The 12,844-nt window shown below is 35.8% G+C and overlaps 1 protein-coding gene across 4 annotated transcripts; it reads left to right on the forward strand.

Moving 5' to 3' along the window:
• Nucleotides 1-636: 636 nt before the first annotated feature.
• cremb (cAMP responsive element modulator b) lies at nucleotides 637-9,720 on the forward strand. Of its 4 annotated transcripts, none has more exons than XM_066682944.1 (8): nucleotides 637-947; nucleotides 1,306-1,396; nucleotides 1,700-1,779; nucleotides 1,864-1,991; nucleotides 2,277-2,453; nucleotides 4,918-5,074; nucleotides 5,704-5,795; nucleotides 9,246-9,720. In XM_066682944.1, the coding sequence occupies exons 2-8, from the start codon at nucleotides 1,322-1,324 to the stop codon at nucleotides 9,296-9,298; spliced, it is 762 nt and encodes a 253-aa protein (XP_066539041.1). In that variant the 5' UTR covers nucleotides 637-947; nucleotides 1,306-1,321; the 3' UTR covers nucleotides 9,299-9,720. The 4 variants fall into 4 exon arrangements, with proteins under 4 accessions (XP_066539041.1, XP_066539039.1, XP_066539042.1 ...); XM_066682942.1 differs by having other exon boundaries at nucleotides 8,831-9,387; XM_066682945.1 differs by lacking the exon at nucleotides 5,704-5,795.
• The last annotated feature ends 3,124 nt before the right edge of the window (nucleotides 9,721-12,844 follow it).

Consider the following 12,844-nt stretch of genomic DNA (forward strand, 5'->3'; position numbering starts at 1 on the left):
AATAGCTTTGAAATGACACTCCCCACACGCCCTTTTTTAAGCAGTTGTGACTAACACAATGCCTAGACTATAGAGAGATCTGAATTAGCTATAACAAACAGTAATAAATGACATAGTGTGAAGTATTAGCATATAGAGACAGTAAATAAGTAAATGATATTCATCGTCCCAGACAGCAAGCATATATCGGCCCACTGGCACACCACTGACTGTAGACCACTTCTGGCCCACCATCGGACCACTATTATGTGTACAGGATCTAACTAATTTTAAATCTCTTCAAACATTTAAAATTCACAGAGACGTTTTTCTGGAAAACAAACTAATACAAACATTACCAACAACTGTGAGAAATATGAGTATGCCTGATATAAAATGATTATGCTGAAAATGTTGACACTGCTGGATTTAAATGATTTAGTTACTAATCTAATTTATGAACAATAGAACATAATGAAACATCTGCAAATTAGACTGTGAATGGAAAAGTGCTCAAATGTGGCATTTTGTCTACAATTCTGTTTAATCCGCTATGCAAAACGCCAGTGGACCTACAACTTTGCCCTCAGGGGGAGAGACATTTTGAAATCATAGCCGCCGTAAAGTGGACTGGCATAAATCAAAAGGGCACAGCGTTCTAAAACAGTTGCGTTAACGGTTGGCTCAGTTTTACACCGAAACAAATTCCAAAAATGTAGTACAGTATCTTGCAATCACAGATATTACATAGATTAGTATTACATCAGTCAGAAAGGAAGTATTGGGTGTATTCACGTCCCAGGTCTGAGGTTAATAAATTGAAATTAAAGTGTTTCGTGCGCTAGCTAAATACGTGCCATGTTTATTTTCACGGTCTCCGCATCATAAAGAACCTCGTCTGTGTAACGCCTTGGTCAATCCCCCTTAACAAGTGATACATGGTGCATATTGGAGCAATAGGACATTAAGTAAGTTATTGTGATTTAGACCATTTAATAAAGATACATGTAACACATTTATAACGTTAACACTAGTCCTAGTTCCCCAGTGAATTTACCTCGTATCGTTAACGGATTAGCTAGCTAGCTATGCTAGCTAACTAAATTTACCTTACTGCAGCGTACTGTAAATGGTATTGTTAGGAGAGAAGTCCATATTATTATTATTATTATTATTTGGGTTCAACATGCAGTGCTTGAAACCTTCTTACACTTGTTAGGGTTTATTTTATTTTATTTTATTGTTTTATTTTCTTACATGAAATATTATTTTCATGTATTGTAGCGATTGCTAATCTGTGTATCATTAATTTGTCCCCCATTTTAGTTCTATTAAAATCACCATGAACGCCGATGTTGCCTCACGAGTTCAGAAACCAAGATATTCGACCAGGAATCAAGATTCTACACTTCGACGGGTAAATTACATCCTGTCCAGCTTCGCACATTACAGAAATATCAAATTGTCAGAGAAATACCATCATAAAATTCAAACGTTACAGACTAACTTTACACCTTTTGTAATCCAAGCTTAACTGTGCATTTTTTTTAGTCTAGATATAGAATATATATTATATATTTGAAGTGAAATGTTTAAGACAGTTGTAGACTAAGAATTGTTTGCCATTTTTACCATTATCTGCTATTTTTACCCATATTAGTTACTTTTGGTACTATTATACTGCAGTTTAAAGCGCACAATAAATTTAATGTTTTTTTAGGATGCATCTGGAAATGACAATCACAGAGATGTCCTTAACTCTGAAAATACAGGGGAGAGACTTCCTAAGTTTTCCTACAGGTAACAGTGTTTTTTCATAGTATTCTTGCAGCTAAATTCTCTTAGAAATACACAGTCCCATCATCTGTGTATTTTGTGTTTAAGGAGAAAATGTGATGAACTCCCTTCTGGTGCATCCATGGTCCCTGTGTCTGCAGAAAAGTTTTCAGGTGTACATGCCCCTGCTACAGTACCAGTACCCACCTTCTTTAATGGCAGTGCAAGCCGGCTTCGTAAGAACCAAGCCTTTGACAGACAGACAGACAAGCACACACACAAAATATATTTACTATTAGTAAATATAACACAATATGCATACATACATACATACATTTTCTTTTCCGCTTCTCCATTTCAGGGTCGCGGTGTAACACAATATAAATATACCTAAATGTATTATCTTAAATACACTTATATACCTATCTAAATATACCTACCCATAACAGACATTATTACATTTTAGGAGGAATAAATTAATATGAGGAATAAATACTTCGAATTTATTTGTTTGCCTTAAGTTGCTTTCACCCCAGAGGGTGGCATCCAGATTGGCAGCAGTCAGCAGGGATATCAGACTTTCAGCATGTCCACTTCAGGAGCCCCAAAGGCTGGTCCTGCAATTGTCCAATACACACATAAATCCGGAGATCAGGTTCAGCAGTACTATGTCCCTGCCAACAACGTGATGGTCCAAGGTGTGCATGTGTGTATTTATATATTGTCTGTCTGTCATTCATTGTCTGTAAGTAAAAACATGAACATATCTCCTACAGAGTAGTTTTACCATGTAAAGTGTAACTTAAAATGTCTAAATAGAATATCTTTATGTTCTACAAAATTAAATGTTTTATTTAGTGTTTAGAGTAATTTAATAGCACTATTCAACAGTTATAAGGAATTATAACATTGTTTAAACAGTCATAACCGTATATAAAAAGTTTATATAGTCAGTAACAACATAGGACTTATATTAATAACACTGAGGGAATAAAAATATATCAATGGATATTCACTATTTGAAAATAAATATATATGGATGTTTATAAATCATGTATATTGCATGTCTTAAAATTAGCCATTTTTAGACATTTGTTGGCAAGCTAACAAATGGTAAGCCACAAAGTGAATTTTTATAATAACTACATCACACTATCTTTCTGCTTGAACATCTCTGTGAAGTGCCTTAGAATATGTCATCTGAAAATCTGGCTGCTATATTCTGAAAAGCTGCTTGAGTGATAGAGTAACGAGGACTAAGCACAAATGCATTAAGTTTGAGGAAACAGAAGAAGAAGGACATGGGGATGGCTCTGGTCTCCACCATGCTATTGACATCAGGAGACCAGTGATGTCATAGTGATGTCAATGGCTTTAATTGTAATTGCACACATAGCTAGAGGCAGAGAGAGGAACTCTTAGCTCCACTGCACATGGCTGTGATTGGAGAGGAGATAGAGTCTGGTATGTTTAGTTTTATTCTGATTTATATTAACATGTTACCATTTGTTTTGCTGAGATACCAATGATATATTATCTAACAGATGATTATTCTGCTGTTGACAGCATAACAGAATAACTTAGTGTTTAATGTGGGCACCTTTTATTTCACTGAAGTGCTTTCCTTTAACTTTTAATTGAATTTGTGCATCCTTAAGATGAATAGGTTCTCACCAGGTAAACTTAAAGTACACTAGTGCCATATATATGTTGGTAGATTTGTTATGAATATTAAGTAGAATACTAAATAGATTCAGCATTTGCTTTGAGAGAGAAGTTATAATATATTTATCCTAAAATGGCATAGATATAGCCTCAGATTAAATGCATGGAATATTTTCACAGCAGTGAGTGCTTTCTTGCCTTTTCAGCCCCCCCCCCCCAAAAAAAAAACACACACACACTTCCCCCGATTCACCCCCACCTCTCTCTCTCTTTTTCTTTCTCTCACTTACTCCTCAACGGGTGAATGCTCAGCCCACTCACAGTCTGGCTGACGTCACCATGTTTCCTGGAATTGGAAACCAGCAGGGAAATGTAAATGCTGAACAGCAAATAAGATGTACATTGACGTCAGTCCAGAGTCATGCTGTGATTACAGGCAGTTCCTTTTGCGAGAGCAAGACATTACGAGATTAATCATCTGTTAGATAATATACTGTTGGTATCTCAGCAAAACAGAGGTATCCATAGAGTGAAAATGTCATTATAGAGTGAGGAAAAGCAAAAAAGTATGAGGGAATCTTGAAGGCTTGAAGTGAGTTCTGTTGTTTTTTTCTCTTTGTTGCCTACACTTTTGCTATCCGTGATTTGTATATGAAGTGTTGCATGGGATATAACTGCCTGAGGCTGGTGGAAATAGCTGTTGTTAGTACAGGAAGTTTGGCTTGGCTGTCCTGAGTAAATACCGCAGTGTTTTTACTGGCACATAATCCAACTATCATTACAACCGTATCTGTATATAATCCAGTATTAAATCCTTTTATTCAACTTATTCTGCTACGTCTTTACATGTTAAGTTACTATTCAATGGGAAATCATTAAAAAAGTGCATTTTTCTTTTGATATATCTTGGAACCTGTTGTGGATTGTGTTTTGTGGCAATATTTTCTTTGTATTATTGGTCAGTTATTCTTCTTTAGTTTTACATTCAAGTTTGCTAATTTGTTTAAACATTGTAAAATAAATATATATTTAAATTGCTTTTTGCCACAAACGTTTATGAGGTGATTCCATATGGGACAGTCCCTAAATAGTGACACTATAAATGTGCTTTATGACAAAACTTTTGGACATCATTTTAAATACATCAGCACACATTGATAATATCTAAAAAAAATGCAACACACACCCTTGAATATTAAGAAAAAAAAAAAAAAAATATTTTGAGTATGCAGAAGTCATTAGAAACTCTTAATGAGTGTAACACAGTGCAATGGTTTATTGCAATGTTAAATTGGCCCACTTGATTTTATGTAAATTTAAAGATTTATCTTTATTTAAAAAATAAAAAGTCTTTTTAAGGTTTAAAATTAAGTTGTTTAATTGTGATTGTAACACATTTGATAACTCGTGATCTCAATATGAATGGTTTTGAATACTGGAATAGGCATTGGAAATTATGTTTTGATTATTTGTGTGTGGGTATGTGGGTTTCTCTAGATACTACTGGAGACATGTCAGCATATCAGATCTGTTCACCCACCTCCAGCATATTACAGAGAGTAGTAATGGCTGGATCACCAGTTTCTTTACACAGCCCACAGCAGGTGGCCGAAGAAGTAACACGTAAGAGGGAGGTCCGCCTTATGAAAAACAGGTAGCGTACTCACGTCGTTCACTTAGAATAACAATGGGTTAAAATCATTGTATGCACAATACTGAGTTTGCAGGTCATAACTTCTAACATTGAGCTCATACCTAATCTGTTGCACAATATTTGCATGGTTAGAGCAAAGTGTAAAGCCATTAAAGAATTAAACATTTCAGCATAGATTGTATACTTTCTTCAGCCATACTTGGTCTCATTTTACTTTTAAATTGAAAAAAAATATACAAATATTAATAGAAAAAAATGTATGTCATTTATATAACATAAATTAGCCAAGTTTTTCACAAGAGTTTGGTTGTGTCTGTACGTAGCCCAATGGGATGATAATACAGGCTCAAAAATCCATTAACATTCATTCCATGCTATTCAAGTTGAATACACTCCAAATGCTATGAGTGATACTTAAAAATTGACAATCACAATTGTAATAAAAAAAAAAAAACTTTTTATAAAAGTCAGAAGATTTTTCCTCACTATTTGCTAGCTCTCCAATCTGTTTTTGTGCTGGAAACTGGGCTAATATATTTATGAAGCCCCAGTGTCTGTAAATGAGTAAAAAACTGTATCGGTCCGGCATGTTAGTTTTCTCTCTCTCTCTCTCCCTCTGCTCATGGCAGAGGCATCTGGAGTTTTTTTAGACAACGGAGAGAACTCCAAACATTGAAAAGCATGAACCGAAATGAGGATAATTCTCATGGCTGCTCTATAGGTGGGTAATATTGACGTATTTTTGCTGTTTCAGTTAGATTGCTAACTGCATTACAGAAAGTGCTACACAACTAAGCTGCTTGAGTTACAAATGAGTTTCTGTGGTAATTCAAACAGTGAATAAAAACATACAGACATGTTAAACTTCAGCCACGTATAGACAACAGTCAGGTTTTTCCCCTCAGACACACCATTCCACCTTGAAAGGTGACTAGCTCCTGAATCTACAACTAGAAAGAACTGCATTTACCCATAATTGTAGACATTCAGTTCAAAGCATGTACAGACATTAACTGTCAATAATTTTCACAAATCGATAGTCATTGATTGTTCATGTTCCAGGGCAGTAGATTTGATATCTTTGCAACCAAATCCCACCTATGATAAAGTTCTGGTAACCAGTCTGCAGCATCTTGGAGTGATGCAACAGAACGTTGTCATTTTTTTGCATCATGTGTTTATTATCAGAAAATCTTTTTTTGTCAGAAATGTGAGGTCACACAGTCTGCCTTAGAAGTTGGGCAAGATGTTAGCTATAGCATCTCATGCAGTGTGGCATGCTGTTATGTTGTATAAGACAATTGTTATTACACAGTGCACTGGGAAGTTTAGCCTACAATGGGTCTCAAATTGAGTTGACCAGTCTGTTTTGCACACTTTGACAATTTCACATCTGCTGTAGGTTATGTGCTAATAAATATTTCTGATAGGAAACAGTATTTCAGTGAATACTGAGCAAACATGTTTCCTGAAAAGTTGGGACGTTTGGCAAAATACAGTTAAAACTGGAGTCTGTGATTTGTTCATTTTCTTGAACTTTTATTAACCTGACAAATATACAAAGTAAGGGTTTAAAATTTGATGATTGCAATACCAATATAAGTTGGGACAGGGGCCAGTTATCGTGTTAGAAGTGAGACATTTTACAATATAATGAAAAATATTAACTAATATATTAATTGATGGCAGCAATGCATCACAAAATGTTGGGGTAGGGCCATGTATACCACTGTGCGGCATCCACTTCATTTCCCATCAGTCTGTAAACACAAGAGTGAAGAGATCAATTGCTGGAGTTTTGGGAGAGGAATTTTGTCCCATTCTTGTCTGATATAGAATTCAAGCTGCTCAATGGTCCTGGGTCATCTTTGCCAGATTTTTTAAATCATGATGAGCCAAATGTTTTCTATTGCTGAAATGTCTGGACCATAGATGGCTAGTTCAGCACCCAGACTCTTTTTCTGTGCAGCCATGTTGTTGTAATGGATGCGTAGGAGGCTTACTGAAATGCAAAGCCTTCCCTTAAAGAGATATTGTCTGGATGGGAGATTCTGTTGTCCTAAACCTGCAAATATTGTTCAGCATTTATAGTGCCTTTTCAGATGTGTAAACTGGCTGCGCCATAGGCACTAAATCAACTGCTTACCATCAAAGAGTCAGGCATGTGAACTGTGCAAATAACAAGCTGGGTGGGTCCCTCTCCTCTTGAGTTTGCAGAAGTTTTCAGTTTTGCCTCAGTCCATTTTAAATGAGCTTTGGCTCAAAGAAGACAGTGGCTTCTCTGGATCGAGTTGACATATGGCTTCTTTTTTTGCATGATACATGCTTAACGCACATTTGTGGATATAGCATGGAAAAGCAACACGTAAGCAACACGTAATAGCGTGTTCACACACAATAATTTCTGGAAGTGTTCCTGAGCCCATGCAGTGATTTCTAGTACAGAATTATGCCTGTTTTTAATACAGTTGCCATCTGAGTGCCTTAAGATCACATGCATCCAATATTGGTTTGTCCATTGTGCGGAGTGAGGATTTCTCTGAATCTTTTGATGACTTTATGTACTGTAGATGATGGGATATTCAAAGGTTTTTGGAATTGGTTTGTACTTTTGACCTTTAAATTCATTTTAAGGAGAATTAACAAATCAGAGACTCTTGTTTTTTTTATTGTATTTAACAAAAATCCAAACTGTTCTGGAACCAGGGATCTGTGAAGTTTTCACAGATGCTGCTGATGTATGCTTCACACCGTTATGTCATTCATACTCTATTGTGCACATCTCAGAAAAGCTAGAAGCTAAAATCGTCTACATGTTCTATTATAAGCTCTATAACATATATAGCATGTTATTTCTTTGGGATGAGAAAATTGTTGTCCTATCTTATTTAGTTGTATATTTATCCTTGTAACATTACTTCATTTACATCAATGCTGTGTTTGCCTGCATATTGTCAATAACAGCAACATTTTTTCCCATTAAATTGTGTATTCTAACTCCTTTCTGATTACATGATACTAGGTAGCAGTTATGCTGTTATATTTATGGCTTTACTCAGTGGTGTCCAAATCCTGAACTTTTTTTGTTCAAAATACATTATATACTCATTTATGTCATAAAGTGAAAGAAGCACAACCATCCAAATGCCATTTGTCAACTTACTGTCAAGAACACCTAGATGTACCTAATGCAACCAGCATCAACAATCTGCTGTTTTAAATTGGCAGACCTGGCAGAAATCTTCCACATTTTAAGAATCCAGTTTAAAAAATTCATTTTGAAAGAGCGCTCTTTATGCTGAACGTTTTGTTGTATGAAAGTTGATTAACCCGTAGATTGGATTGTAATGGTTTTAGCCTTCACATTATTGAAGGTCAGCTGCATTAGGCCTATGTGATAATAAGATTTACAGAAAAACTGTAGTGGACCCTGAGAGCTGAGAGAATTGTGCACCCATTGCTTAATAGATAAATGTATATTATTTGCAACATATTAGTCATGCACTTCACATTAAGGCCAACTAGTATTTTCAAACTAAAGTAATCTGGGGCAAAGTTGTAAATTAGTGAAGCATCCATGAGGTTTGCCAGTGTTTAATCCACAATGCTGGTGTTAAATATACACTGAGATTTTTAGCACTAATTGTGATTTGTTTGGGTTAATTGTTGGCTATTATTTGGCTCACTTGATTTATGCGTCTCTAAGTCAATCTGGATTTAATCATGCTCATAGAACCTTTTTGTTATCGCTTCCAGGGAAGCTGCCCGGGAATGTCGTCGGAAGAAGAAAGAGTATGTCAAATGTCTTGAGAATCGTGTCGCTGTGCTTGAAAATCAAAACAAGACTCTCATCGAAGAACTCAGGGCCCTTAAAGACTTGTATTCTCACAAAATTGAATAGTGGAAATGCCATTTGATGCCAGATTTTAAAGAGACTGGGTTGAGGTTTCTGCAAACATCTTGGCATAAGCTCTTTTAACCTAATGTCAAGCCACTGCTTGCAACAGCTGATATTAAAAAAGACCACAGTGGCATTACCCTTATTGTTGAATGTATCGAAGACAACTGTCTGTACACATCTGTTGGTAACATTAGAGAGAGCTGATATCCTGGTGTCATCTGGAGCCAGTGAATGTCGTATTTTGCCTTTTGTCACTTGTGCTTTTCGCAGGGAGGCTGCTAAAGAGTGTCGCCGCAGGAAGAGAGAGTATGTACGCTGCTTAGAGGCCCGCCTTGCCATGTTGGAAGTGCAGAACCAGAAGCTTGTCAGTGAGATAGAAAACCTGAAGCAAACTTGAGAGGAATTCTCGAAAGTCCAGATTTGGTACAGTAGCCCCAATTTCCCCGATTTCTTCCTCTTAACTTTGCGGCCATAATTTCACTTTTGTTCTAATGATTGGGCTAGAGTCTGTTTTATAGCTATCTTTGTGGAAAAACTAAATTGAATGTCTATGCCAACCTAAGCTTTTTGAAGAAAATTTATATGAATTGTTTACAAATTATTAATGTTCTATTCAATATTTAAGAATAAAAAGATTATTTTTAAAGATATTTTATCTAATTGTAGACAATGTGTATAGTCTTGTATTTAAAGTGAACATTGTCAGTAAACATTGAAGTTGTAAAAAGAATGTATAAATGTATTTGTGTAGTGAATTTAACTTTTCAATAAAATATATTTTTGACATTCTGCATGTCTTAACACTCACCCTTGTTTCACATTCACATTGTATCCCTCTTCATGATAAATTTGTGGTTATTATTCTGGTAAACAATATGTTTTTAAGAGTGTAATAATAATTATTTTTCCTTTCTTAAAAACACTGACCAGCTGCATGTAACATTACAATCAAAGTATAATTTGGGTGTGTTCTATTATATTTAGCGTATTATTACATGAAAATTGATTCAGGTGTCCTCTTGTTAACAAGTCTTAATATTTGCTAATACATGTGTGTTATGTCTCATAACAATTGTGATGCATATCATGAAAATGTAAAAGGTAAAAATCAAGATTTATTTTGTTATGAATTGTTGTTTATTACCAATGTTTGGCTTTGCCAACATTGGTACAGCAGCAGGTCGTGTCGCAGTCACACAGCTCCAGGGACCTGGAGGCTATGGGTTCGATTACTGCTCCGGGTGATTGTCTGTGAGGAGTTGGTGTGTTCTCCCTGTGTCCGTGTGGGTTTCCTCCCACAGTCCAAAAACACACGTTGGTAGGTGGATTGGTGACTCAAGTGTCCTTGAGTGAATGTGTGTCTGTGTTGCCTGTGAAGGACTGGTGCCCCCTCCAGGGTGTATTCCCGCCTTGCGCCCAATGATTCCAGGTAGACTCTGGACCCACTGCAACCCTGAACTGGATAAGGGTTACAGATAATGAATGAATGAATCTATATAACCATTGTATATTTTAAACAAAATATTATTGTTCCCAATATTTCCATCTATACCACAACACCCTATGATGTCTGTAAGAAATTTGAAGGTAACACTTATTTATGTCATAACCATGGAAAGGACTGCCAGAAGAACACATGTTAAGTGACATATTAATTTCTGGTATACCTCCTGGTCAAAGAGTAGGTTTATTAAGCATCATTACCATTTATGCTGTTCCAGCAATATTTTACAAAGGTAATTCTCACATGGTTTATATGTATTTAAAGTGAGTCTTATTATAGCTGTTGACTAGCTTTAGCAAATCCATGACCTAGAATGTTTTTTCCTGAAATTTAAAAGTCATTACCAAAACATAATTAACACATAAAAACCAACAACTTACAGATTAGCATGCATAATAATGTAATTTTATAATGAATTTTATATATTCTAAAACTAAATTTCACTGTTTTTTAGTCAAAATGTCCCACAAGACATCTGCAGAGAGGTCCAGTGAAATACCAAGTATAACTTGATAGAGGAAAAAAAAGAGATACAAAAGAAGAAAAGAGACAGGAAAACTTAGAGCAATATCACCACTTTCAAATCGAGAGCAAAGACAGAACACAGAAAATGGAAAGTTAATCAAATAAAAGAGCCAGTGAGAGGATAAGACAGGAGGTACTCCGTATGAAACGCCTCAGAGAAGAGGAGACCTAGAAATTAAGGCAAATAGAGCAGAAATCTATTGTGTCCTTTTTGCTGTCCAGAAGAATATAAAAATATACAGAGGGATGCTCTGGGCTTTCCCAGCAACTTACTCAACTGGAGTCTCCCAAGCAGTAAACCAATAAGCAAATGAAACTGCAACCCAGGGACCTAAATAGGACATTGCTTTTCCACATTGGGTGACTCTCAGAACTCTGAAACAAATATCAGTCTGGAGTGAAAAACAAGCAGTTTTATTTCAAAGATTCTAGCTGGGATGGTGAACTAGTATTGTTTTTTAAAGGAAGGGCAACGGCAAATTGAATTCTTTTCCAAGATAATGCACAGAAACAACTGCAAACCAACAGATGACCAAGGGCCCAGTCCATCCAAGGGAGCTGTAAACATGGATGAACAATGCACAAGCAACTTTTACTCAGGTCACCAAAATTACAGAGAACCTAAAAGGACTGAAATAATTCAAGATGTGGATGAAAAGGATTGTACTCTGGCCTATGTGGGCTAATATTCTATGGTATCAACCACATGATTTACTTTGCCTTACCCCACCGCATCAGCCAGTGATGAAGAGGTACATGATGCTGCCAGTGAATGTCTGGGAGAAACGGCGCCCCTCTGTTGATATATGTCAAGGAGGAAGTTCTTAAGTTCACGAGACCCATAATTAAAACAGGTTCATTTGATTACAGTGCACTCATGCACTCTCGCTCCCAATTTTTTTTTATCTCTTCTTAATCTCTCTCTATCTCTCTCCCTCTCTCTCTATCTCTCTCCCTCTCTCTCTCTCTCTCTCTCTCTCTCTCTCTCTCTCTCTCTCTGCACATCCCATCTTCACACATCTCCACATTTTTCGTGCACCTCTTATTCAGATTTTTCTTTTTCAGTGTATTGTTTTGAAAGGTGTCATTTTGTACTGAGCACTGTTTACTTAAAGTGTTATTCCAAGCATGTTTTCTCCCATGATTCTTTATAGCAATGCTGTTTGAATATTTTTTCTGCTGCTTAATGTTGTCATTGTTACATTTGATCTGTACATCCAGTACTGTACATCCAAATCTTACAGAAGCAATGGACTTGTAATGCTTCTGTAAGATTTGGATGTACAGTACTCTGCAGAAGTCTTAGGCACCGAAGATAATTATATATATTTAAACTAATGTCTTCTCAGTAAGCGTGGTACTTGTATAAAGTTATATATAATCACATTAAATACAAAATAATAATAAAAATAATATAAAACAAATAAGAAATATAATATAATTTTTCTATAAAGTAGTAGGTGTGAGTGAGTTTGAAGAACAATGTTTTGTTCAGATTCTCCTTGATTGCATGAATTTGTTAAATCAACAGCACACATTATTTAAAATCATTATTTATTAACCGGTAAAACTAGGTATTAGATGATAACCTCAAATAATACGGACTGCCACAAGGAGAGATTTGGAAAACGTTAAACCAACACATTCACACACAGAATATCACACTTACTGGAATAACGCTATTTGTTTTTATTGTAATGTTGGGAGATGTTTGTTTTTTGTTTGTTTATGGCTTAGCAAATAAACACTTACCGCTCAGATAAATAGCTTTTTAAATCTCATAATCTCTGGTGTCTAAAACTTTTGCACAGTACTGTATATTTCTTCCCTCTTTTGGACT

Source organism: Hoplias malabaricus, chromosome 10 (genome assembly GCF_029633855.1).
Source record: "Hoplias malabaricus isolate fHopMal1 chromosome 10, fHopMal1.hap1, whole genome shotgun sequence".
Classification (NCBI taxonomy): Eukaryota; Metazoa; Chordata; class Actinopteri; order Characiformes; family Erythrinidae; genus Hoplias; species Hoplias malabaricus.